General features: G+C 39.2%; 2 protein-coding genes across 15 annotated transcripts in view; both read right to left on the bottom strand.

The window, feature by feature from the left end:
• Positions 1-693: 693 nt before the first annotated feature.
• Positions 694-24,037, bottom strand: part of LOC131307530 (F-box/LRR-repeat protein 25-like) — a 36,809-nt gene continuing 13,465 nt past the window's right edge. For 2 of the 6 annotated variants that reach the window (XR_009194159.1, XM_058334078.1), the window contains one exon: positions 21,178-21,702. Coding sequence is in view for 2 of the 6 variants with exons in the window: in XM_058334075.1 (XP_058190058.1) it covers positions 2,981-3,000; positions 3,086-3,257; positions 5,966-6,997 (1,224 nt within the window). In the remaining 4 variants the exon portion in view is untranslated. Of the gene's footprint in view, positions 1,060-2,950; positions 3,001-3,085; positions 3,258-5,965; positions 7,184-9,602; positions 9,957-21,177; positions 21,703-21,799; positions 21,881-24,037 lie in introns of those variants that run through there. The other 4 variants (XM_058334076.1, XM_058334075.1, XM_058334077.1 and 1 more) reach the window with 4 other exon arrangements.
• LOC131307528 (F-box/LRR-repeat protein 25-like) lies at positions 11,983-17,522 on the bottom strand. Of its 9 annotated transcripts, none has more exons than XR_009194156.1 (5): positions 16,334-17,516; positions 14,127-14,297; positions 13,300-14,047; positions 12,710-12,792; positions 11,983-12,272 (listed from the first exon to the last, which is right to left on the bottom strand). XR_009194156.1 is itself a non-coding variant. In XM_058334074.1 (5 exons), exons 1-4 carry the CDS (start codon positions 17,354-17,356, stop codon positions 14,027-14,029), a joined length of 1,131 nt encoding a protein of 376 aa, XP_058190057.1. In that variant the 5' UTR covers positions 17,357-17,516; the 3' UTR covers positions 11,983-12,272; positions 14,013-14,026. The 9 variants fall into 9 exon arrangements, 4 of the variants coding, with proteins under 4 accessions (XP_058190057.1, XP_058190055.1, XP_058190056.1 ...); XR_009194157.1 differs by having other exon boundaries at positions 12,710-14,047; positions 14,127-14,164; positions 14,249-14,297; XM_058334074.1 differs by lacking the exon at positions 12,710-12,792 and having other exon boundaries at positions 14,013-14,047; positions 14,127-14,164; positions 14,249-14,297.

The following is a 24,037-nucleotide window of genomic DNA, read 5'->3' as shown; positions in this document are numbered from 1 at the left end:
GTCTGTTTTAATCACTCATGGAATTAACACATTTTCATGTCGACTAGCCTCGAAATAGTGGCAGTCACATAAGCATGTATGACCGACACTATTTTCAAGTATGACCGACACGATCTTCAAGGATTTTCAGCTCAGTTCAAAGGGGAAAACAAAAGTGATTTTCAACGGTTTATCAAAGCATCGGACAGAAGTAGCTTAGTTCTCGAGAAAAACAACAATAACCTCGATTCCTCGATGGCTTTTAGGAGTTCGGGTGGTATTTCTTTTCCTTTCCCAAGTTGTATATCATTCTTGAAAGCGGAAATCCTTTGTGAAATAGAGCTGCATAGAGATGGTCAATGAAGTGCTTGCGGGTGTCTACGCCTGTCAAGTTCAAGAAGACAACGTATTTCCATCGAGATAGCGTGTAAGAGGAAGAAGTTACTTTGACGCTTGTCGAAACCACAGCTAGCTACTGTATTATAGAAAGCCAATTAGAAAAAAAAAAAAACTTAAGAGAAGATCATGGAATTTCAAGCCTATCTCTCCTCTTGCTCTATTACAAAAGCAACTCGTTTGTGGATAAAAAATGACAATGTAATTGGAAAGATGATCAACAATTGCCAGGGCAATCACTGTCTCAGGCTGCAAGTTTTGCATCACTAAACTTCATCAGAGTAAGAACTTTTCAAAAAGAGGGGGAAAAACCACAACTTTATAGCAAGTAAAGCAATTAGTACTAAATATATCAAACAAACAAATCCTGCCCATCTCATATAAAACCCAATTAACTACACAATCCAAATCCAAATACCCCACAATTACTACATTACATGATGTTACATACAAACCAAAACAACCATTTCTGAGATCCCCAAAGTCCCAAGTTCCAACTTCCAACCCCATGCTTAAAACCAACAACTAACAACGGCTTCCCCGACTGTCCATATACTGTAAAACTAGTTAGAGCTACCTCACTACAACAGGGTTTTGGGAAGAATTTCCAGCAACTTCTGTTCATTCATGCCAAAATAGAGGCTCTGGAGGATTAAAACAATTTGAATCACATTTGAGAGACCAGCACAAGCATCAAATAACATTTCAAGCACAAGATCTGCTTCAGTGCGATATCTTTCTACGCAAAGATAATATGAAAAATCGTACAGACAAATTTAGGTAATGTCAATAATGGAGCCAATTTAAACTTCTCAAACTAAGGATGTCATGACACATTAAGTTGCACATCCTTGTGATGTAAGAACAAATTATAAGCTTTAGGCTTGACCGAGTGCAATTTTGTTCACGTTACCCTCTCTCTTATTGGTTGAAACGGTGTATGTCCTACCCCTGCAATACACTTTTTGGTAAGCATGAAATCACTTTGTGGTGGGATCCACACCATTTCAACCGAGTGCAATTTTGTTCACCCTCCTTAAACGGCTTGATCACCTGATGATTTCATCACAGAATCATAATGTTTAGAAAAAAGCGGTATGGGATAGACTGGTGGAGCAGTTTCAGAATCAGTTGGTGGAAATGGAACGGAGAAGGCAATTTCACTTCAATGTATTTGTGGGGATACTGGAGAAGAAGAAAAGGACTCCTTTGGCAAGCATAGTTTCATAAGTTCAATGTATTCGTGGAGATTGCGATACAATGTGCAACCTATTGGGGTGAGAGGGCTAGGGTGAAGAGAAGCATCTTAAATAAAGTCCTCTATCTCCGTTATCAACCCAAACACAAATCCTTCTGGAAATGGCTTTGGAGACTTTCCACACAGAGAGAGAGAGAGAGAGAGAGAGAGAGAGAGAGAGAGAGAGAGAGAGAGAGAGAGAGAGAGACGGGGTGTTGGTATTGGGGGCTGGTTGTCCCTCGAGTATGGAGCTTCGTGGAGTACCCAATATCTAGAAGAGCAATTAGCATTATAGACGTCACATCAGAAGCGTCCAACACCATTATAGACGTCACATCGGAAGCGTCCAACACTATCTGCAAACGTATCCAACATTTATGCCAAAAGTGAACTATTTACTAGCTTTGCCTTTGTAGGCATGACGAGGAGCCGCTAATCATGTTCTCATCTATTGCAAGGTGGCCTCAAATTTGTGGGGCTTGGTGTTAGCTTACTTTGGGTTTTGAGTTTTCTTGCGAGATGGTCCAGGTGGTTGTCCAGCCCTTTTCCCCTCCTGCGAGGGGGTTGGGAAAGCTGATAAGGAAGGCATAACCGTGAGCCCCTTTATGTGTCAACCAGCTGCCCTAGACAAAACATAACAAGAAGCAGTGTTCTAAGTTTGCTACTCGCTAGTCGCTCGGCCAAGCACCTTGGAGCGAGTACTTGGCGTTAGTCGGCGAGTAATGCCCACCGAATAGGGATTAGTCCCCTCGCCCAGGCACCTTGGAGCGAGTACTCAACGAGGAATACCTGGTTTTAGAACACAAACAAGAAGACTTTCAAATAGTTCAGGAGCTTGTTTGTATGCTCAAGAGTTCCTTTTTGTCCATTTACTATGGAACTATTAAGGATAAGTGCCACATTCCTTGGATCATAAATTTGTTGTTTAGGGCTTCCTCCCCATGAATTTTGTACAAGGTTATATATATAGCTTGTTTCGTATTGTCGGATGTCCTCTTAACAACATTGTGCTTTAGGATGACCCTTTATTACACTTCTTTTACTAATCAATTCAAAAAAACAAATTGCAGTGTTTAGACATGCATAGTGCCTGCATCATAACACTTAATTTCACATATAAGATAACAGAACAAAGTTATCCCACTTTTTGGGTGCCATTATTACTTACATAACCAGAGGAGAAGCACTGGGAGACAAAAGACAACAACATGAAACATTTCTATTTTTTGAAATAAGTAACAAGCAATACAAGAGCAAATTATCAAAATATAGAAAACCAAATCTTCAAGCACATATCAACTGACAACACAAATAAGTAACAGTTCTTTGAACTTACCATTTTTCACCGTCACTACCATATCCATTTACCTAAGCACGTATCCATTTACCTAAACAAGAAAAAAGGAAGCAAAGATCAGATGATTCTTAGCACTTAATTATGAGGCAGGTATGGAAATGGGGATGCATTACTACCTAATGAATAGAAGTCCCCAACCAAAGTGTCACTCGAGGAACCTTTAGTTAAGTAGGCAATCACATTTAAAGGCAGATTTGAAGACCGTGAAGGAGTTGTCAACTTTAGGTGCTTCAACTTACGAAATGGAGAAAGACGATTGTTAAGAGAATCGGGATCCTTTGCAAGGGCCTTATCGAATCATAAATAAACAAACAAGTCAGATAATTAATTTGTATTTCGGTCTAAAAAACTAAGCAGCGTTAAAAACATATTTAGGTGTTAGACAGTAAGAGGAAGATAAGAGAGTTTCTGAGGTCGCATGTAGATATAAAATATTATGATGTTTGTACATGACAGTGGAGTGGTATAGGCCCTATTAAGAATATGTCCGACCAAGGGACTTACTGTTCTCTATGGTCTTCTATGCCTTTTCAACAACTACCGATGGCCATCACATTGCAACTCCAGGAACATAACCTGACCACGTTGGAGCATCCTCTAACAAATGGTGTAGCCATTCTACTTACTAGTTTTTTCTAACGCAACGAGTTGATCATACTCCATTGCAGACCTTGCTAAGTGTGAGGATTTCCAGATCACTGTTGTACTGCAATGACAAAAATAAATCACCTTTGGATTCTCAGTCTTTAAATGAGATATACAAATTGCATTACTATATTTTTCAAGTATAATTGGATATCTTCTATAGTGCAACACATAGTTTAGCTTGTGGAAATTATTCTTATTGCTAACCCCACAACTCTGAAATTAATTTAGAACTTATCAAAATAATTTTCGTAGTTTATGACATGACACAAACAATGACAAAATTCTCTCTTCCTGTCTCACGTTTCAAGAGACTTCAGCAAGAAACAACCCCCACATAGAGTAACTCACCCAATATCGAGGAACTCTTACTCAAATTTTCACGATTTTATGGTAAATGCGACAAGCATTCTGTGTACCCTTTCAGATTCACTAAAAACTCTCTAGAGCATGTAAACCGATTCCACGAATTGCCATAGGGAAAACTTAGTGACAACAAACAAGTGCCAAAGCACCCATTCCAGATTTCCAGATCTAAAAATCAACTTAACCGAAACAGTGCAATGTAGCGCGCTGAACCGAAACGGTGCTTCAACCACGCTATCAAATCTCAATGGTTTGTCACCTTAGGCACCTTTATTAACCAATTACCTTTCCCCATAAAGTTCCACCTTTTCAATTCTGCTAACATTTTGAACATAAAAAAAGAAGATACAATTGAATCATCAAATTCTACTGCATACAATGAACGAAGTCTTGTCTCAATGTAAATCACTAGAATTCCAAACTAAAGATGTGAGCCAAACTAGATTAACTTCATTTATAAATGACTCAATCACGTGAAGTTGAATGACTAGCATACATTGGTGGGTGAAAACCTCAAGTTTGTCTTGATCCCAAAACGTTAAAACATTCCCCAATGGTCACAACCTTTCAAAATGGTTATGCAGTTATGCTTCTTCCCAACAGACACCAGTTAAACCATCAAGCCAGATAGACCCACCCTCACCCTTTTCATGTATGGAATAAGTGAAAATATTGTCTCAAGCAATGCAGCAAAACAAAACGCCGGCATGTAAAACTTGATAGATATCATATATCTCCATACCCGTTCACGCATATATATGTCATTTCTTGTTTCAACAAAAAAAACTACCAGAAATAGACAAGCAATTTAAAACAAACTATCAGTCAAGTTCTATAAATTGGTACAAAAGGAAACCGATCATATTCACGGGAATAAAAGAACTACGAGGCTTTGCCATGAAAAGAACAAAATAGCAGAATATGCAGCGGAATGAATTTACAAACTAATTACATGTGAACTACTATCCCTAACACAAAAACTAAACCCGCATCTGTCTTAAGATTGTTAGAAAATATATTTACTTTTTGTGATGAAACCAACAATATGAACATGCAATAAAATCAGAACTCAAAAACCTGGAAATCGTTGAAAACAAAATGGTGATCAAGACAAGTGTTGCACTATGTGCTTAAGACAGATTCATCCCTGCTACAATGCTCACGGTTTGCGTGGACGTCTCTATCTAAGCACTACTTGATCGAAGGCCCCAACAAAAGCAATACACAATCAATGGGTCAGTCGAACCAAACTTGTGTTTGTACTCTTTCAAATCTAGAATTTCTGACTCAATGAAAGTATACAAAACCAACTCTCTGAAAATGAATGAAGAATGCGATATCTTAGTTGCACGAAGTGGGAGCTGGGGCGAGGAAGTGGGAGCAAGGGAACACAAAAGCTCCCAAAGTTGGGAGCGTGAGAGGAGAGTGTACATATATTTTGAAAATAATGTAGCATAGAGTATTCACTTTAAAAGTATAATCATTTTAGGAAGTAAAAATATGGACCAAATCCTCATAAGTGTAAGAAATGGACTAGTGTTACAATATAGTATGATTTTCTTTTCAAGATATCACAACTTGGGCTAGATATATGAGTTCATCAAAGACCAATTAATAAAGCCAATTGATAAATCCCTGCTTTCCTATGCAAAGATCATACAAAAGCTCCCATCTTTGTAAAAAGCGAGCACCCATCTCAATGGGATCAGGCTCCTGTCAAACTCCTTAGTTGGGAGCGCAAAAGCAAGCTCCCAAGATGGGTGCGACACATCATCGATTCCCTCTACTAGCATCACCTTTATTAACATTTCCAACAATATTATTGTCACAGTCACACACAAAAAGAGTACCATTATCCTAAAAGCCCAAATGATATGCTAGCTCAAATGTAATTTTAATGACATGGATGAGAAAGAAACCATCTAAGTCATTGAAACATCAACCTCAAAAAGGGTAAAACCAATATGACAAAGAACACATATTACCTCAACAGTATCCATGGACAATGTAACGTAATCTGCTTCTCCAAGCTGTTCAAGCATCTTCATCACATTAAGGGGCATCCTTTGCAAGATTTCTTCATCTGGTACATCATATGATTCATATTCATCAAAAGACCATGTTTTCAGGCACACGTGTACATTGTGAAGACAAGGGAGACTTGCTGCAGAAAAGACAGGCAAAGCGTGTCCTTCCAACTTGAAGGATGTCAGCCCAGGTGCTGAAACCACAATCTTGGATTCGAAACAGCTGCCACAGCTGCAATCATCATCATAGTAGTGTAATTCTAGGTTCCTAAGATTAGGAGCATTGATATTCAAACTATTCAACTCTAAGTCATCCAAAATCAATGTTTCCAAGTTGGTACAATTCCCAACAGTCCCAGTTATGAAATTGGCATAATCATGGCAGCAACCGGCGAGACGCAGAGTCTTTAATGCAGGTAACCGCAGCGGTTTGTCCGGTGGCATACCAAAGGCATGACACGCCAACGTAAGGCTTATAAGAGAACTAGAGGAAATTCCAAGGGCTTCGGATAGGCAGGCGGGAAATACCGAGTGTTCCACATACGAATTCCAGTCGGGCCAGAGAAGCAATTCTTGAACATTGTGTCGAAATGCATAGCATATGCAGTTTTTGACAAGGTCTGCATCCAAGAATAAAATGCACCGTAAGTAGAATCGGAAGACGCTCGAGGCGTCTCTGAGAGACAAGACCTGATTCACGAAATGTGCGAATCGACGTTTTTTGGTCTCGCAATGAAAATTACCCGGAAATGCGTCGTAATCCAAGTGTATGTTTGGTACCGAAGTCCAAAGGTACCTCCATCTCTTTGACAAAACGGAGGTCTGGACGACGGATGTGGTGTCGATGGAGGAGAGGATTTGGTGAAGAATGGAGTCGGGTAAGCTGCTGATTCTGTCTTCTTCTTCTTCTTCTTCTTCTTCTTCTTCTTCTTCTTCTTCACCGCCGATTAGTTTCCTTTTCTTCTTCTGATGCCTCCTCTTACTACCCATATCTTCGGTGCTCTGCTCTTTTTCTTTAATTTTTGAACTGAATCTTCAGAGCTGCTCCGAAAGATCAATTCCTACACGCCTAATCCTGACCTAGGTCACGTAATCCCGGCATATCTTGGCCCTCGCTCTCGATTTATGCTCCCCTGCTTCTCAATTGTACGTCATTCCACATTTTCATTCTGGCTCTTTTTGAACTCAAGGAAAAGAAAGAAAAATTAAAAACTAAAGACTTTGCCCTTTCTACTTACAGTATATTGTTTGGTTGGAAGAGTTGAAAAAATAAAATAAAATTTTAAACAGCGAATTGTTAATTTTTTCTCCCATTTTCGAGAAATTTTCAGTGTTGGGTGGATACCACGTGGTACCCATTCGACGCATTCAGGCCGTCCAAGAGTTTTTTGGACGGTCCAAATTTTAAAAAAATTAAACTCTTCCTTGGAATTTTTTTCTTAAATTCGGACCGTCCAAAATATTTTTGAACGGCTTGAATACATGAGCGGACATTAGGTAGAATATACCCACCCGACATTGAAAAACTTCTTCCCATTTTCCTCTCATTTCCCTTTCTTTTCTTTTGACCTAGGCTACATCAATTATTTAAAATTGTTGTCCTTTATACTACTTGGCAACTAGAGACTGCGCACATGCATGCGATACATGTGTAAGTCGAATCTCACATAGCTTCGCGGTTATAATTTGATTGACTGAATTTTGATTAAAGATTTTTGTTAACATGTGCTCCTAAAGGCATATGATAAGATCATATTAACTCCCTCATTTAACATCATTTAAACGGAGAATCTAAGGTTGAAGTTACAGCCATAAACTCCCTCATTTTTTTTTTAAAGGAATTTATGACGGTAACTCCTTCATTAATCCTTATTAGAAAGAATAATTTTTTCATGTTGGACAAATGTACCCCAATCCAACATACCCCATTCCCTCCCAAAAACTTTCGGCATATTATTTCCATCTCATGAGCAATGTTCATATGAATTGTTTTTTAAAAGAATTGAATACAATGTTCAACAACCACATGTCAGATTAAAAAAAAAAAGATTAGCAAACGCAATATTTATTAAAAAAATCATATTAACATAAACATTCATCTAATACTTCAAACAAAAAAGTGGGTTTCCATTTTCTAATCCTATCATGTTCATTAAACAAGATTAATTAAACCCACTTTTGTGAAAGTAGTTGGTAAAAATTTTCCTTTTTTCCCTCCACCACATTTCATTTGGCTCCGGCCTTCATATCAGAAGTGTTCGCTAAAATGAAAAAATATTTTAGCTTATTTTTGTCTTTATTCAAAAAAAAAAAGAGTATCGATCATAATTTTTTACTTTTTTCAATGCTCTCATCGAGACGAACTAATAATCTTGAAAAATTTTGTTGCAATTTTTGGGCTTGTTTCTGTCTTTATTAAAAAAAATAGTTCCGATCATCATTTTTTATTGTTTCTGAATGCTCCTGTCGAGACGAATCAAATATATGTAAAAATTTGACCCGAAAAATAACAAATGCAAATTAAATTAAATAAAGACAAAAAAAAAATTGACTTATTTAAGCCAACCGAGGCCTTAATCTGATGAGTTATTGAATAAATATTGTGTTTGCCAATGTTTTAAAAATCTAATACGAGTTTTTTAGTTTTCGAAAGATTTTCGATAATGCTAATGAGTTGGGAGGGAAATGGTTACCTATTTAATTGGTGGAGTGTTTGGTGGAATCGTGGAAGTCCGGACGCATGTGGGACCGATTCTTAAAGCCAAAAATAAGAAGATATTAAATTATTTAGACCGTTTGGTGGAATCGTGGAAGTCCGGACACATGTGGGACCGATTCTTAAAGCCAAAAATAATAAGAGATTAAATTATTTATACCATTGGTGTAAATATTTGTTTTTTCCAAATCAATTACATCGGTCACTTTGCCACGCTCTATTAATTGAGATCACTGTTTTGAAGATGTAGCGCAATGTACTGTAATTGATTTGGAGAAAATAAATATTTACACCACCGGTATATATAATTTATTCTCAAATAAAAATAAAATGGCAGCAAATTTAAATGTTGAAAGTGGGGGTATTTCTGTTCCAAATGGAAAAAGATAATCATTTCGAAAAGAATTAATGAAGAGTTTGTTTCAAATTTAGATTTTCCATACAAACAAATATAAATGAAGGAGTTCTTTATCATATGCCTTAAAGGCACGTGTTAACAAAACCCTTGATTAAAATACGTAAAATTTGATTTGCATGTGCCCAGCCTCTAGTTACAATACGAATATGCATGTCACCTTGTAATTAAATTTAAGAGCTTTAATTCCATCGCCTCAAATATAAATAACCGAGTACAATGACGCTGTTAGAGCATCCACATCAAGGTCGCTACTCGACCCTAAAAACTATAGTAACGCTCAAAACTCAAAAAAACTCCCAAAACCTATGTTTACCAGCCTCGTTGGAATAACCAGAAGAATAGCTGGAGCTACAGTCTCTCGTGGCTACAGTCTCTCGTTGATACACACGAGGGACTATTCACAGGCTACTTATTATTTTATTGTTCTCGATCTGGAGTAAACAGTAATATAGATTGTGTACCAGTCGTATGGGGGGAGAGCTTGATGTACTCCCAAATCTTCTTGACGGCGTTGGTGTGAGAGGTTGACGAACTGCCAGAGCGCCAGCAAGACCTTGAGAATATCAGTGGGTTAGGTCGGTTCCGGGGCTTCGAAGACGATGACGGAGGCTTCTTCTTGGGAGGCGACCGCTGTGGCTGGGGGTTGATCGATAGAGAGGGGCTTGAGGGTTGATCAACGGAGAGGAGCTTGATGAAGTAGTTTGGTTAGCTAATTTCTGGTGAAGTGTCGAGTTTAGTAAATACAGGGGAAGAGAGTAACGTTAGAGAGAGAGAGAGAGAGAGAGAGAGAGAGAGAGAGGAGTAAAGTTAGAGACAGAGAAAAATTAAGATGGATTAAGTTTTGCTTCTTTTTTTTTTTAAGAATAAAGAAACAATAATTTTAATGAGATATTTTTTATATAGAGAGTCTCATGCATGAGATATTTTTAAAGTGAGTAATTAAATTAATAAAGTGACTTTTTTTAAGGTGTAATTTGGTCCAAAATATAGAGATCCTAATGCGGATGCTCTTAAAGTCCACAAAAGTTCGCAAAGTTAATTTAAAGTCCGCAAAAGTTACAGCGTCCTCTTATAAGTATTTTACACCTAAACAAATAGAGCCTAAACTCCGGAGTTAAGAACTTTTAAAAAAGAGGGGGGAAAACCACAACCTTATAGTAGCAAGTAAAGCAATTATTACTAAAAATATCATCCAAACAAATCCTGCCCATCTCATATAAAACCCAATTAACTACACAATCCAAATCCAAATACCCCACAATTGCTACATTACATGATGTTACATATATACAAACCAAAACCACCATTTCTGAGATCCCCATAGTTCCAACTTCCAACCCCATGCTTAAAACCAACAACTAAACAACACCTTCCCCGACCGTCCATACACTGTTAGAGCTACCTTAACACACTACAACAGGGTTTTTGGAAGATTTTCCAGCAACTTTCCGTTAATTCATGCCAAAATAGAGGCTCTGGAAGGATTTAATATTTTGAATCACATCCGAGCAACCTGCACAAGCATCAAATAACATTTCATGCACAAGATCTGCCTCAGCACGATATCTTTAATTTCTAAGCAAGATACTACTATTAAAAATCATACACACAAAAGGAGGCGATCAGGTAATGTCAATAATGGAGCCAATTTAAACTTCTCAAACTAAGGAGTAAGGACGTCGTGACACATGAGAAAGTTCCACATGCCTGTGATGTAAGAACAAATTATAAGCTTTAGGCTTGACCACATGATGATTTCGTCACAGAATCATAATGCTTAGATAAAAAAACCCAAGCCTGCTGCATTAGATTGAACAAAAAACTCATTATGTGATAAATTTTCCTACATCAACTTGATACAAACTACAAACCAATTTTCTTAACAAATTATGTGAGATATTATTGGCACAGTAACAACAGAGAATATAAAAGTACAGATTTGACAAATTCAATCTCAAACAACTGACCCGTCTCCTAGACTTCAATTTAGCCTCTCATGACATATTGAGGAAACGGGGATGGTGCTGTGCAACGGGTGCCTAAGGATATCTTACAATCTTTAACCCTTGACTACAGATGATTCCTTCACCAAATACTCAAGCCTGCTGTGCAGGGGGTGCCTAAGGAAGGAGGACATAAATATTTTTTACTTGTTTTTCTTGTCAACAAGAAAGGGTGGATTGCATTTTCTTCTCTGTGTTTGGTTTAAATTAAGAAAGTAAAGCAAACGGAATAGTTATAAATTAGGGTTACCTTAGTGGGCCACCTTTTTTTCTTATCAGTAGTTCGCCATTGTAGACTTCGAAATAGGAGATCAATTGATCAATCATTGCTAAAAGCGAGAGTTAGATAATTTTATTTTCCTCAATGGAAGTTATATTCGTTTACTTATTTGTCCCATTAATTGGTCTCCTAGTTGAGTTCCTTGTGGTTATGAGCTTATATACAATTTGATGTAATCCAGATACTTATCACTTGTAATAAATAAATAGTGAAGGGTATAATATGTTTTATTGCGTAACCTTTATTTCCATCAACGGTTGTAACCTTTATTTCCATCGACTTCGTATACAAGAGCAAGAAGAAGCTACCTCGATGCTTGTCAAAACTCTACTGTATAATAGAAGATCATGGAATTTCAAGCTATCTCCTCTTCCTCTTTAACTAAAAGCAACTCGTTTGTGGAAAAAAATATACTCCTAATTGGAAATGGAAAGATGATCAACGTTTGCCAGGGCAATTACTGTCTCACACTGCAAGTTTTGCATCAGTAAACTTCATAATAAGATTCTCAAACACAACTTGATAGAAAGAAAAGCAATTCGTACTAAAAATATCATCTAAACGAATCGTGCCCATATGATATAAAACCCGATAAACTACGCGAGAACATTATATGATGTTGCATACAAACCAAAACAAACATTTCTGAGATCCCCCATGGTTCCAACCCCATGCTTAAAACAAAAAACTAACAACACCATCTGCAACTGTCCATACACTGAAAAACTATTTATAGCTACCTTAACACTACAACAGGGTTTTTGGAAGATTTTCCAGCAGCTTATGTCCATTCATGCCAAAATAAGGGCTCTGGAAGGATTTAATACTTTGAATCACATTTGAGCAACCTGCACAATGATCAAATAACATTTCAAGCACAACATCAGCTTCAGCACGGTATCTTTTTAAGCATGATTATGTGAAAGATCTGTACACACAAAAAGGAGGTAATTCCAGATGCCTGTGATGTAAATGAAATTATAAGCTTTAGGCTTGTAATTTCATCACAGAACCGTAGTGCTAAGTAAAAATACTCAGAGACGGGGGAGCTCGCAAATAACCTACAATAGAAGTTTATAATATACTCTGGTTCCATTTCACAAGCCACAAAGATTGATGAAAACAGTGTGGAGGAAACAAATAAGAATAACAGAAGGGAGTAGAGAAGCTTATCAAAAAAGAAAGAAAGAAGGGAGTAGAGAAGAAGAAAATAGAGAGAGAGAGAGAGAGAGAGAGAGAGAGAGAGAGAGAGAGAGAGAGAGAGAGAGAGAGAGCAATGCCAGACCTGCTCACATCGTTAAAGTCCTCACCAACAGACTGCTTGACATCCATTTTACAGGGTAGAGTTCCTTCTCTTACCTAATATACCTAGCGGGATGAGATAGAGTGGTGGAGCACTTACAGAATCAGTTGGTGAAAGTGGACCGGAGATGGCAATTTCAGTTGAAGGGCGGAGGTTAACCCTCATTAAGAATACTGAACAAGTCTCCCTACTTACTTTATGTCCTTACATGCGATTCTAGTCTAGGTGGTTAGGATTCTGGAGAAGAAGAAGAGGGACTCCTTTGGCAAGCATAGTTTCATAAGTTCAATGTATTCGTGGGGATTGAGATACAATGTGCAACCTATTAGGGTGAAGAGACTAAGCATCTTAAACAAAGGGGAGAGAGAGAGGGTGTTGATATAGGGGGCTGGTTTTTCTTCAAGTAAAGAGCTTCGTGGAGTAATTGAACATCTTACGAGGGGTCAATGTTGCACAGGGGTGATCCTTTGAAAGGGTGGGCATCAAGGAGGTCTTGAATGAGTTTTTGAAGGTGGCTTGCTTTAAGGTCAGTTAGGGGAAAGAAATGTTCTCTCTATGTTTTGTTGGTTTACCTTTCTGATAGGCGCCTCTGTTGATGTTCTGGAGCATTTCATCAAAGCCGCCAAAAGGTTGTCACCAATTACATCAAGAACTTGGAGAGTGATGAAACACAAAGATCGTCAGTAATCTCAGAAACCACGCATTAAGTCTGTGTACCCATCTTTATATATCTATCTACTGGAGCTGAGTCAACTTAGCTGGCTAGCTCATATACTGAATATGATGCAGCGACCTCGAGTCCTTTTATTCCTTTTTCTCTACAAGCACCACGTAGACCAAAGGTGTGACATTCTCCAAGCCTTTTGGATATGCGTGCATGGCAAGCAGAAGACCAACAAAATCAACTGTATTATTTAAGCCGGCAAAAACCGACTTTTGCACAAAACAGAAAAATAGAAAAAGATAATTCATGTCCGCTTCACAATCAAGCAAGACATGCTCCACTGTCTCATCCCCTGTTACAAATGCACACCAATGAGGCAAAAGAACAGCCTTCCTTTCGAATAATCAATGGCAAGAATGGAATCTAATGCGGTTGTCCTCTCAACAAAACCTACTTTGTTAGGCACACCAGTCTTGTAGTTTTCAAATTTACTTGAAATACGTACATACAAAATACAAGTAATACAAAAGAAGATAGATTGAAAATTAAGAAACAAAAACCACAAGCACAAGATCAAGATCAACAAAAATGACAAATATGGTAAGAGTGCTTCACACTTACCATTTTTCACGTCACTATCTCCATTTACCTAAGCACTGAAAAAGGGAGCAAAGATTAGATCATTAGTAGCTCTTAGATGATAAGCAAGGAATAGAAAAGGAGAAGGATTATTACCTGAGGGAACTCCACAACCAACTTGCCACGAGAGGAACCTTTAGTCAAGTAGTTAATTGCATTTAACGGAAGATTTAAGGTAGGACAATAAGGTGGTAAGAACTTTAGGTGCTTCAACTTACAAAATGGAGAAGGACGATTGTTAAGAGAATCAGGATCCATTGCAAGAACCTTATCAATCACAAACAAGACAGACAATTAATCTTGATCATGGACTAAAAAAATAGGGAAATGATTTCAGTACTCCATATTTTGATAACCACACTCCAATGCCTGTGATCTAGAAATCAAGCTGTGTGTATTTTGGACACTAAAAGACAAATAATGGATTCCTGTTATAAAAAAGTGGCACTCAATAACAAAAAAACTAAGCTGCTGTGAAAATAGATCAGAGGAAATAAAAAGTTTCTAATGTTGCACGTAGATATTACTAAGTATGCTGTTGGACATTATAGTGGGGTGGTATAGGACTATTACGAACATGTCAGACCTAGGGATAGACTCATCATTTGATTTAGAAATTTCCCAAGGCTAACATTCCCTTGAATAGCATTTACAATCCTAACTCCCGAAGGTAGGCCAACTACTCCTAAGGTTATGCCACATTTGAAAATCGATAGTACTATGTAACCAAATTTAGGAAAACAAGTTACTTTTTTTATTGCAACCCAAGTTCATGAGACAAAGTCATAGTAACATTTAGATGAATCGAGGAATCAAGCAAGATAGTTCCATAAATTGTGCATAGTGTAGCTTTCTAAGGTCATAATCTAGGCGTACTCTGCTCGTCTTGACATGACAATTACACGTGTTTGCTAACTATTGCAGATGGAGATGACATTGCGGACCACATGGCAAATGGATGTTCATACACAATTGACTTAAGGTTGTGACTTCTGCTCATGGTGCAATTCGGATACAGGAACATGGATACCAAGTGGAGCTTTTATCATGCCTAGGAGGGACCAAGTTATGAAGGAATCAAATTTTGATGAGAATGACGATGGTGATTATGGTTTTTCAAGATCAAGGGATTGTGATGCTTGAAGACAAAAAATCATGAAGTTTGCATTCTTCTTTGTATAGGTGGAACATGGGTGAAAATACAGGCACCACATGTGTATTCTACTACCTTCTTTCTTGACTTGACTAGTTGTGAAGGTCTGAACTCTCAAGCACCATCCAAAATTGGTGACGTGCATCGTGCGTTTTGTTTGTTCATTCTAACAAGAGAGAATTTTAAAAAAGGGGGACTAACAAGAATCAATGTTGATTTTCCCGCAAAATAACATGATCTCCAAGACCCTCTAGATCTTCAAAAACCATATAGGATCATCATTAAAATCTCAACACCCAACTCTCCTCATATAACAAGGCCATCAGAATCACGAAGTATGAGTCAACCACCAATATTATTATCACACAAAAAAAGTACCATTATCCTCAAAGGCCAGAAGTTATGCTAGCTCAACCTAATGACGTGGACACTAAAGTATATCATGTAACATCAACCTCAGAAACGGTATTGTAAAGGGCCGAATATCCAAGGGACTCGTGGCCCGAGCCGCGTGTCCTTGAAGGCTCGGTGGACGCAGGTCTTTGGGTGCTCAGCACTTCTTGATGTATCCGTCTGTGGCCGAGGACTCTCAGTCCAAGGCTAAGGTACATCGCTCGGTTGGATCATGTTCCATTCACAATCAGGGATCCATACCCGAATAGTACACATAGGGTATGACCAACCCGGGTCTGACCGTTACGACCCACATAATTTACGAAAAGGTAGTTTGTGCACGTGGACATAACTGCTTGGTCCATATGTCATAACTGACATCATCCGGAGCAGTTACCTCGTGTGCCAAACACGTACTTACTTGGAGGGCAAGTTTGGAGGTTCTATATAAGGTACAAGGATAAACCCTAAGAGATGCGCCGTTAATTCTAACCCTAGAGTTTCCATTCCTATCTCCTTCCTCCAAATACTTACTTAACCCTTGGAGTGTCTTCCCAGTCGACTCCAACTGGTTAGGCACTAACGGTGGGTGTTCATCATGCAGGAAGCAATCGGTGGAGGAACCCTAGCGGCCTAGCCAGATGCGAACCGGAGCACCACCTGGCCCTATGACAATAAACCAGAACACCACAGGTATGACAACAACCAATAACAGTACCTGAAGGGCATGAAAAGTATGACGAAAAGTTCAAATTACCTCAAGGGTTTCCACTGACAATGTAAGAGAATTTGCTTCTCCAAGCTGTTCAAGCATCTTCATCACATTGAGGGGTATCCTCTGCAAGATATCTGCATCTAATTCCTCATAAATCCTCCCTCTATACAGGTTCACGTGTACATTCTGAAGACAAGGGAGACTCGCGGCAGAAAAGACAGGCAAAACGTTTCCTTGCAACTTGAACGATGTCAGTCGGGGTGCTGATACCGCAATCATCGATTCGCTGCAGCTGTCATCTTCATATTCTAATTCCAGTTTTCTAAGATTAGGAGCAGTGATATTCAAACTTTTCAGCTCTAAGTCATCCAAAATCAGTGTTTCCAAGTTCGTACAGATGCCAACAGTCTCAGTTATGAATCCGGCATAATCATACCAGCAACCGGCGAGATGCAGAGTCTTTAACGCAGGCAACTGCAACGGTTTGTCGGGTGGCATACTAAAGTCATGACACGCCAACCTAAGGCTTATAAGAGAACTAGAGGAAATTCCAAGAGCTTCGGATATGCAGCCGGGAAATTCCATGTGCTGCAGATCCACATCGCACTCGGGCCACAGAAACAATTCTCGAACATTGTGCCGAAATGCATAGCATATGCAGTTTTTTACGAGGACTGGATCCAATACATTAGAAGAAGAATGTAAGGTGAATCGGAGCACATTTGAGGCGTCTCTGAGAGACAAGACCTGGTTCACAAAATGCGTGAATCGACGCACTTTGGTCTCGCACTTATTTGGACCGGGAAATTCGTCGTAATCCAAGTGTATATTCGGTACCGAAGTCCAAAGGTACCTCCATCTCTTTGACAGAACGGAGGTCTGAATGACGGATCTGGTGTCGATGGAGGAGAGGATTTGGACGAAGATCGGAATGAAGGATGTTGTGTCGATGGAGGAGAGGATTCGGTGAAGAATGGAGTCGGGTAATCTGCTGATTCTGTCTTCTTCTTCTCCTTCACCGCCGATTAGTTTCATTTTCTTCTTCCGATGCCTCTTACTACCCATATCTTCAGAGCTGCTCCGAACGATCAATCCCTGCACGCCTGGTCACGGAATCCCGGGTATCTTGGCCCTCGCTCTCGATTTATGCTCCCATGCTCCTCAATTGTACGTCATTCCACATTTTCATTCTCTCAACCTCTTCTACGCTCTGCTGACCTACATCACACCCCGTCCGTCAACAACTTTTTCCACTTTTATTTTTGTCATTATTCAAATTTTGTTCGTGACCGATTCGTAGTTCCAAAAAGTCCAAAAAGTCTTATTGAAACAAGGTGTAAGCCCGTGTTCGTTAAGGAAAATAAGTACTTAATTATTTTTTGAGATAAAGGTAATACATTGTGAGAGAATAATTTGTCTCGTAATGTATATGTATTGTAAAAGAATGATTTATCTCGTAAGACAAGAAAAAATACTTAAAAATAATAATCTTATTGGAACGAAGCCCTGGTTTGAAATTGTTGTTCTATATGCTTAGAGCAAGTTTATTAATAATTAGGTAAAAAAAACTTGTGAACAGTGCACATTTTTTATTTTACCTACTCACATTTTTTTCAACACTACACCAACACTATCTATTTAACCTATCCTCTGTTAAAATATACATTTTTCTTTCTCAAAAAGTACAATAAAGTATAATTAAAAAAAAAGAAAAAAGAAACAGGGAGAGAGAGGACGGAGAGAGGAGAGAGAAAATAATTTTTTTTCCTTACCTGATGAACAGTTGCTAGGTAAAAGTGCTGAAGCACTGTTCACAAATTCATTTTAGCTCTTTGTTTACCTAATCTAGCGTAGGACTACTTTTCCCCTTTTGATGAGTTAAAATAGCTACAAAGCTATTTTAGCTTTGCTGGTAAAGTTGCTCTTAGCAATGCAGGTACCGGTCACCACATTTTGAATATTATGAAAGCTCCGTTTATTTGTCCGTGATGAATCAACTTTGTTGACAACTCTGACCTGATCCTACAAAACAATGGAAGAGTTTGAGTCACTCTCCAATGCCAAAGTCAGTAGAGTATTTGGTATATGGTGAGGGAAATAGAGTTAGAGTTGTTCGTTGTATATTGCGTACCTTTAATTGGCGTTCTACCGTTGTATTTATAGACATGTTGATGGGAGGTTGAGTTCTTGTTGGACCGTTTCTCGTGGATTCCGGATTACCTAATAATGGTTAGGGAGAGTCCTATCATATCTTAGTTAGGAATCCCAATCCATCCCTGATTGTGTATCCATGGCCTTTAACGTTTATCCAGTTGATGGCATCCTTTATCTCCTAGGATTCTGATTCTATCTAATCCAAAAAAGGTATCTCTATTGGAATAAGTATATTCCAGGGATATTAGTCGATTATTATCCCTCTTTTCCTGTAGCTAAGGATCAAAGCTAGTCCTCAGACTTTACGGCAGCTTCAACCGCAGAGCTGACCTCATATGACCTGTCTTTATCCCAAGTAAGAAATAGTCAAGCGGTCCAGGCTAGACTGATCTCCACTCCTCTCATTTGTTATACTTATTGGTCCGTAAAATATTCTTGTCAAAATTTTTTTGCATGATTTTCGATGTTTTGATGTTTGGTTGTTAAAAAGTCCTGAAAATAAAAAATCTTCTACCTCGTTGATCGTAAAATGATTTACCGTCCAACAACCCGCAAGTTGTTTTCCAATGCATACCCATCGGGTTGCCCATTCCACGACCACCTCGGTCGGATTAGTTGGAAGAATTTCGTCTCAGTCCACCGGTGCCACTGCCACATGAACACATGCAAAGGAACTCTCTCTCTCTCTCTCTCTCTCTCTCTCTCTCTCTCAATTAAAAGCAAGACTCCGTCTCCGACCAACTAAGAGCATCTCAAATTCATCTCTCTATTAGGACACCTAAACTTCATTTTGGAGAATCCATGCCTTGCAATCCATCTTCATTTAGGGTCTCCATTTTGGAAACTCAATTCTCATTCTCCATATTTGGAGGATCACCTTCCAAATGGAGACACATCTCTATTTTTCACCTTCACTAATATTCTATTTACTTTTTTACTAGAATTTCGTCAATTAAACGAAGCCGTAATCCATCACTGTTGTATCGGTGAATACATAACAAGTGAGGGATAATCTACCAATATTGGCGACAACCTCGCATTATACTATTATATCCAAAATGTGGTAACTAGGGATGTTACCGAAGTATTAATGAAACTTTAAAGAAAAGAAGATTTATACTCCAACGATATGCGCCTCTTTTCCGCTGCTTTCCTCTATTGCCTATTTTAAAGGATATGTTCATGTGTTATATAGTACCTTTTTTTCATCAAATATACATGTGATGAAACAAAGTTTTTGCACACATATTTTTTCTTTTCTATTACAAGCCCACGAAAAGGAGTAATTAACAGTGGTATTTGGGGTATGCCACGTTGTATCCCAACATCTTTTTCCACTGCACATTCCTATGAAATAGAGTATTAAGTAGTGTATGAATTCCACATAAATATGTAGTGAAAGAATGTTACAGAATCACATGGCTGTGTCCTAAAACCACCAAATAAGCTTGCACAAAGTTAAGAAGAGAGCTCAAAATGTTGTAGGCCTAACGCCATACCCAATTTATCTTGTTAGAGTATCTCCCACAAAAAAAAATGTTAAAAGTTAGCCTAAAAGATAGTGTAGAGTTTTTTTTTTCCCTCCAAACTATGCATATTTTCTTTACTTAGTCTCTAAACTATTAATTTAACGATTTCATTTCTCGACTATCATACTATTACTTACTTAGTCCAATAGATAACGGAAGTTAGAAATTTGGACGGAAAAAGCCATGTAAGGCCTATTTGGGACCCTTTAGAGCAGATACTTGATTATGAAAGCGTTAGAGATAAAAATTAATTATGACCATTTAGAATAAAATGATCAAAAAAATAAGATCTTCGTACCGGTTTATACGGATTGAAAATTAAAGCGCTTAATTTTTAACCATATTTTAAATATATAAACAGTCTAAATTCTATATAAAGAACTCAGTCTTTTAAAAAAAATATATGTATGTGTCAGTCTCTGTAAAATGCCTCGCAAGATTTTGATATATGAACCTTGTAAAAAAAAAAGTACTCCAATTTTCAATCTGTTTGGACCGTTACAAATATTTCATTTTCTGATCATTTTATCCTAAAGGATCATAATTAATTTTTATCTCTAAATCTCTCATAATCAAATATTTGCTCTACAGTGTCCCAAACAGGGCCTTACGTGATATTTTCCGTCTAAATTTCTAATTTTCGTTATCTATTAGACTAAGTAAGTAACGGTATGATAGTTGATAGGATGAAATCGTCAAATTGATAGTTTATGGACTAAATAGAGAAAATATGGATAGTTTGGAGGATAAAAAAGAAAAGAAAAAAAACTAGAAGCAGTTTGGGGTATATTTTGCTACCTTTTCATATAATTTCAAAGATGAGTCGATCTGCAGCACTCCAGTATCAAAGCATCGGGCAGATGCAGCTTTATTAGTTCTCGAGAAAAACAACGCTAACCTCGATTCCTCGACGGCTTTTAGGAGTTCCGGTGGTATTACTTTTTCTTTCCCAAGTTGTATATCATCCATGAATGTGGAAATCCTCTGTGAAGTAGAGCCGCATAGAGATGGTCGACGAAGTTCTTGCTGGTTTCTTCGCCTCTAACGTTCAAGAAGACATCGTATTTCCGTCGAAGTAGCATGTAAGGGGAAGAAGAAGTTACTTTAATGCTTGTCGAAACCACCACTACATTGTGAGCCTTAGCCTATTGCCCATATATATTCTTATTATCAACTACTGTATTATAGAAGCCAATAAAAATAAAAATAAAAAACTACTGCATATAATAGAAGATCAGGGAATTTCAAGCCAATCTCCTCTTGCTCTTTTACAAAAGCAACTCGTTTGTGGAAAAAAAAAATGTAACTGCAAAGATGATCAACGTTTGCCAGGGCAATCATTGTCTCAGACTGCAAGTTTTGCGTCACTAAACTTCAGAGTAAGAACATTTCAAAAAGTCGGGGGGGAGGGGGGGGGAGAGGCCGTTTGGGGCGAAGGACTTGATATTAACTACACAATCCAAATACCCCAGAATTACTACATTACATGATGTTACATGCAAACCAAAACAACCATTTCTGAGATCCCCATAGTTCCAACTTCCCACCCCATGCTTAAAACCAAACAACTAACAACGCCTTCCCCAGTTGTCCATATGCTGCAAAGCTAGTTAGAGCTACCTTAACACTACAACAGGGTATTGGGAAGATTTTCCAGCAACTTCAGTTCATTCATGCCAAAATAGAGGCTCTGGAAGGATTTAATATTTTGAATCACATTTGAGCAACCTGCACAAGCATCAAATAACATTTCAAGCGCAAGATCTGCTTCAGCACGATATCTTTCTTAGTAAAGATAAAGATAATATGAAAAATCGTACACACAAAAGGAGGTAATGTCAATAATGGAGCCAATTTAAACTTCTCAAACTAAGGACATCGTCACACATGAGAAAGTTCCACATGCCTGTGATGTAAGGACAAATTATAAGCTTTAGGCTTGACCACCTGATGATTTCATCACAGAATCATAATGCTTAGTAAAAAAACTCAATGAGACGGGGGAGCAATATTCTGGTTCCATTTCACAAACCACAAAAAATGATGAAACCAGTGGCGAAGAAACAAAGAAGGATAACAGAAGGGAAGATAACACACACACACACACACACCCACATAGCTGCTGTCATCGTAAAGAAAGATAGCTATGTCAGACCTGTTCTCATCGTTTACGTCCTCGCGAACAGACTGCTTGACATCCATCCTACAGACTAGAGTACCTTTAGGGTATCCTTCCAAAGAAAAAGTAGTATGGGATAGACTGGTGGAGCAGTTTCAGAATCAGTTGGGGGAAGTGGAATGGAGAAGGCAATTTCACTTCAAGGGGGGAGGTTAAGGAGTCTCCCTGCTTACTTTATGTCCTTACATGCTGTGGGAGGTAGGAGTGGGAACAGTACCTGAGGTCGCCCTCCGGGTCTATGGCGGTTGCTACAATGGTGCTCGGGAACCACCGGAGGTGGAGAAGGAGAGAGCTCGGGGCGGACTTAGAGAGAGAGGGATGGCAGTGGAGAGTAGGTGTGTGTTAATTGCTGTCTTGAATGCTTGTCTTTTATATGAGCCTTGGAGATAAGGGAGAGCCAGGTGTAAGGCTCCTCCCCATTGGTGGACAGAGTGGAGGTTGACCTCCTTTCCTCTTTTAGTTCCAAGTCAGGCATCGGAGCCCGTAACCGAGGAGCCGGCAGAGGCTATTTTGGTGATACGTGGAGACCCGTATCATCAGCCGAGTCAGGTGAGGTATGATACGGGCTCTAAGGCGCCAAGCGGTAGGTATGATACTTCTTCCGAGATATGATGGTCAATGCCCCCTCTCTCTCAAGAACCGGTTAAGTTAGAGCTCGCCGGAGGCAAGCTCGTCCTTCTTGACAAACCCCTTGCTCTAGCCTCCAAACCACATTCCTCCTTAGGTCCTGAGCGAGGTACCTAGGCCCTGCTCCCGGCCTAGGATGGTGCATAGAGTCACCTTTAAGTATTCGTGGAGTCTTCAAAATGTTAAGTAGGAGGTGAGGTGCCCGGAGGTGACCTCACTCCTCCGTGGGTGGAGAGTTCTTGGAGGAGGCCTTGCTCCTCCGGGGGTGGAGTTCGTGGAGGAAGCTTGCTTCGACGGAGGCAAGGTTTGTGGAGGAGGCCTTGCTCCTCCCGGAGGTGAACATTGTGGAGGAAGCCTGTTCCTCCTAATGGTGGATATTGTGGAGGAGGCATGCTCCTGAAAGTGAACCTTGTGGAGGAGGCATGCTCCTCCTGGGGTTGAACCTTATGGAGGAGGGATGCTCCTCCTGGAGGTGAACTTTGTGGAGGAGGGATGCTCCTCCTGGAGGTGAAGCTTGTGGAGGAGGCATGCCCCTCCTGGGGTTGAACTTTGTGGAGGAGGGATGCTCCTCCTGGAGGTGAACTTTGTAGAGGAGGGATGCTCCTCCTGGAGGTGAAGCTTGTGGAGGAGGCATGCCCCTCTTGGGGGTGAACTTTGTAGAGGAGGCCTTGCTCCTCCAAGGGATGGTCACCGGCGGGGTTCCTGGAAAAAGTGCATCCGGTTGCGAGATATATCGTATACCCACATTAATGTCCCCTTGCGCGCACATACTCATTTCACGAGGTGAGTGTGTGCGGGCATAATTGAACAGTGGAGGGAACCTCGTTCCTCCTAGGATGGGGCGCTGGAGGATTTTATGGAGGATGCGAGTCCGAATGAGAGGTGTATCGTATGCCCACATTAATGTCCCCTTGCACGCGTATACTCATGTTGCGAGGTGAGTGTGTGCGGGCAATAATGTCCCCTTGTATTGTATGTCCACTGGGTCTTCACAGCATCTTTTTATGGAAGGATTCATATCTTGTCATAGGATTAGGAATATGAAAGGACGTCCTTGCATTCCAAAAATGGTGTGACTCTTCATTTTGCGAGGAGTAGTAGTATAAATTCATTTCACCTTCTCATTTTTTACTTTCTACCCCAATAGAGTGAAAAGTTTGAGAGCCTTGGGATATTTTTTAGAGAGAAAGTGGGTTTCCTGGACTTGGTAAAAACAATTTCATTCTTCCATAAGTGGGTTTTGTAGAGGGATGAGGT

The sequence above is a fragment of the Rhododendron vialii genome, chromosome 11a (assembly GCF_030253575.1).
Source record: "Rhododendron vialii isolate Sample 1 chromosome 11a, ASM3025357v1".
NCBI lineage: Eukaryota > Viridiplantae > Streptophyta > Magnoliopsida > Ericales > Ericaceae > Rhododendron > Rhododendron vialii.
The sequence above is the reverse complement of the archived record's forward strand: the minus strand, read 5'-3'. Positions and strand labels throughout refer to the sequence as shown.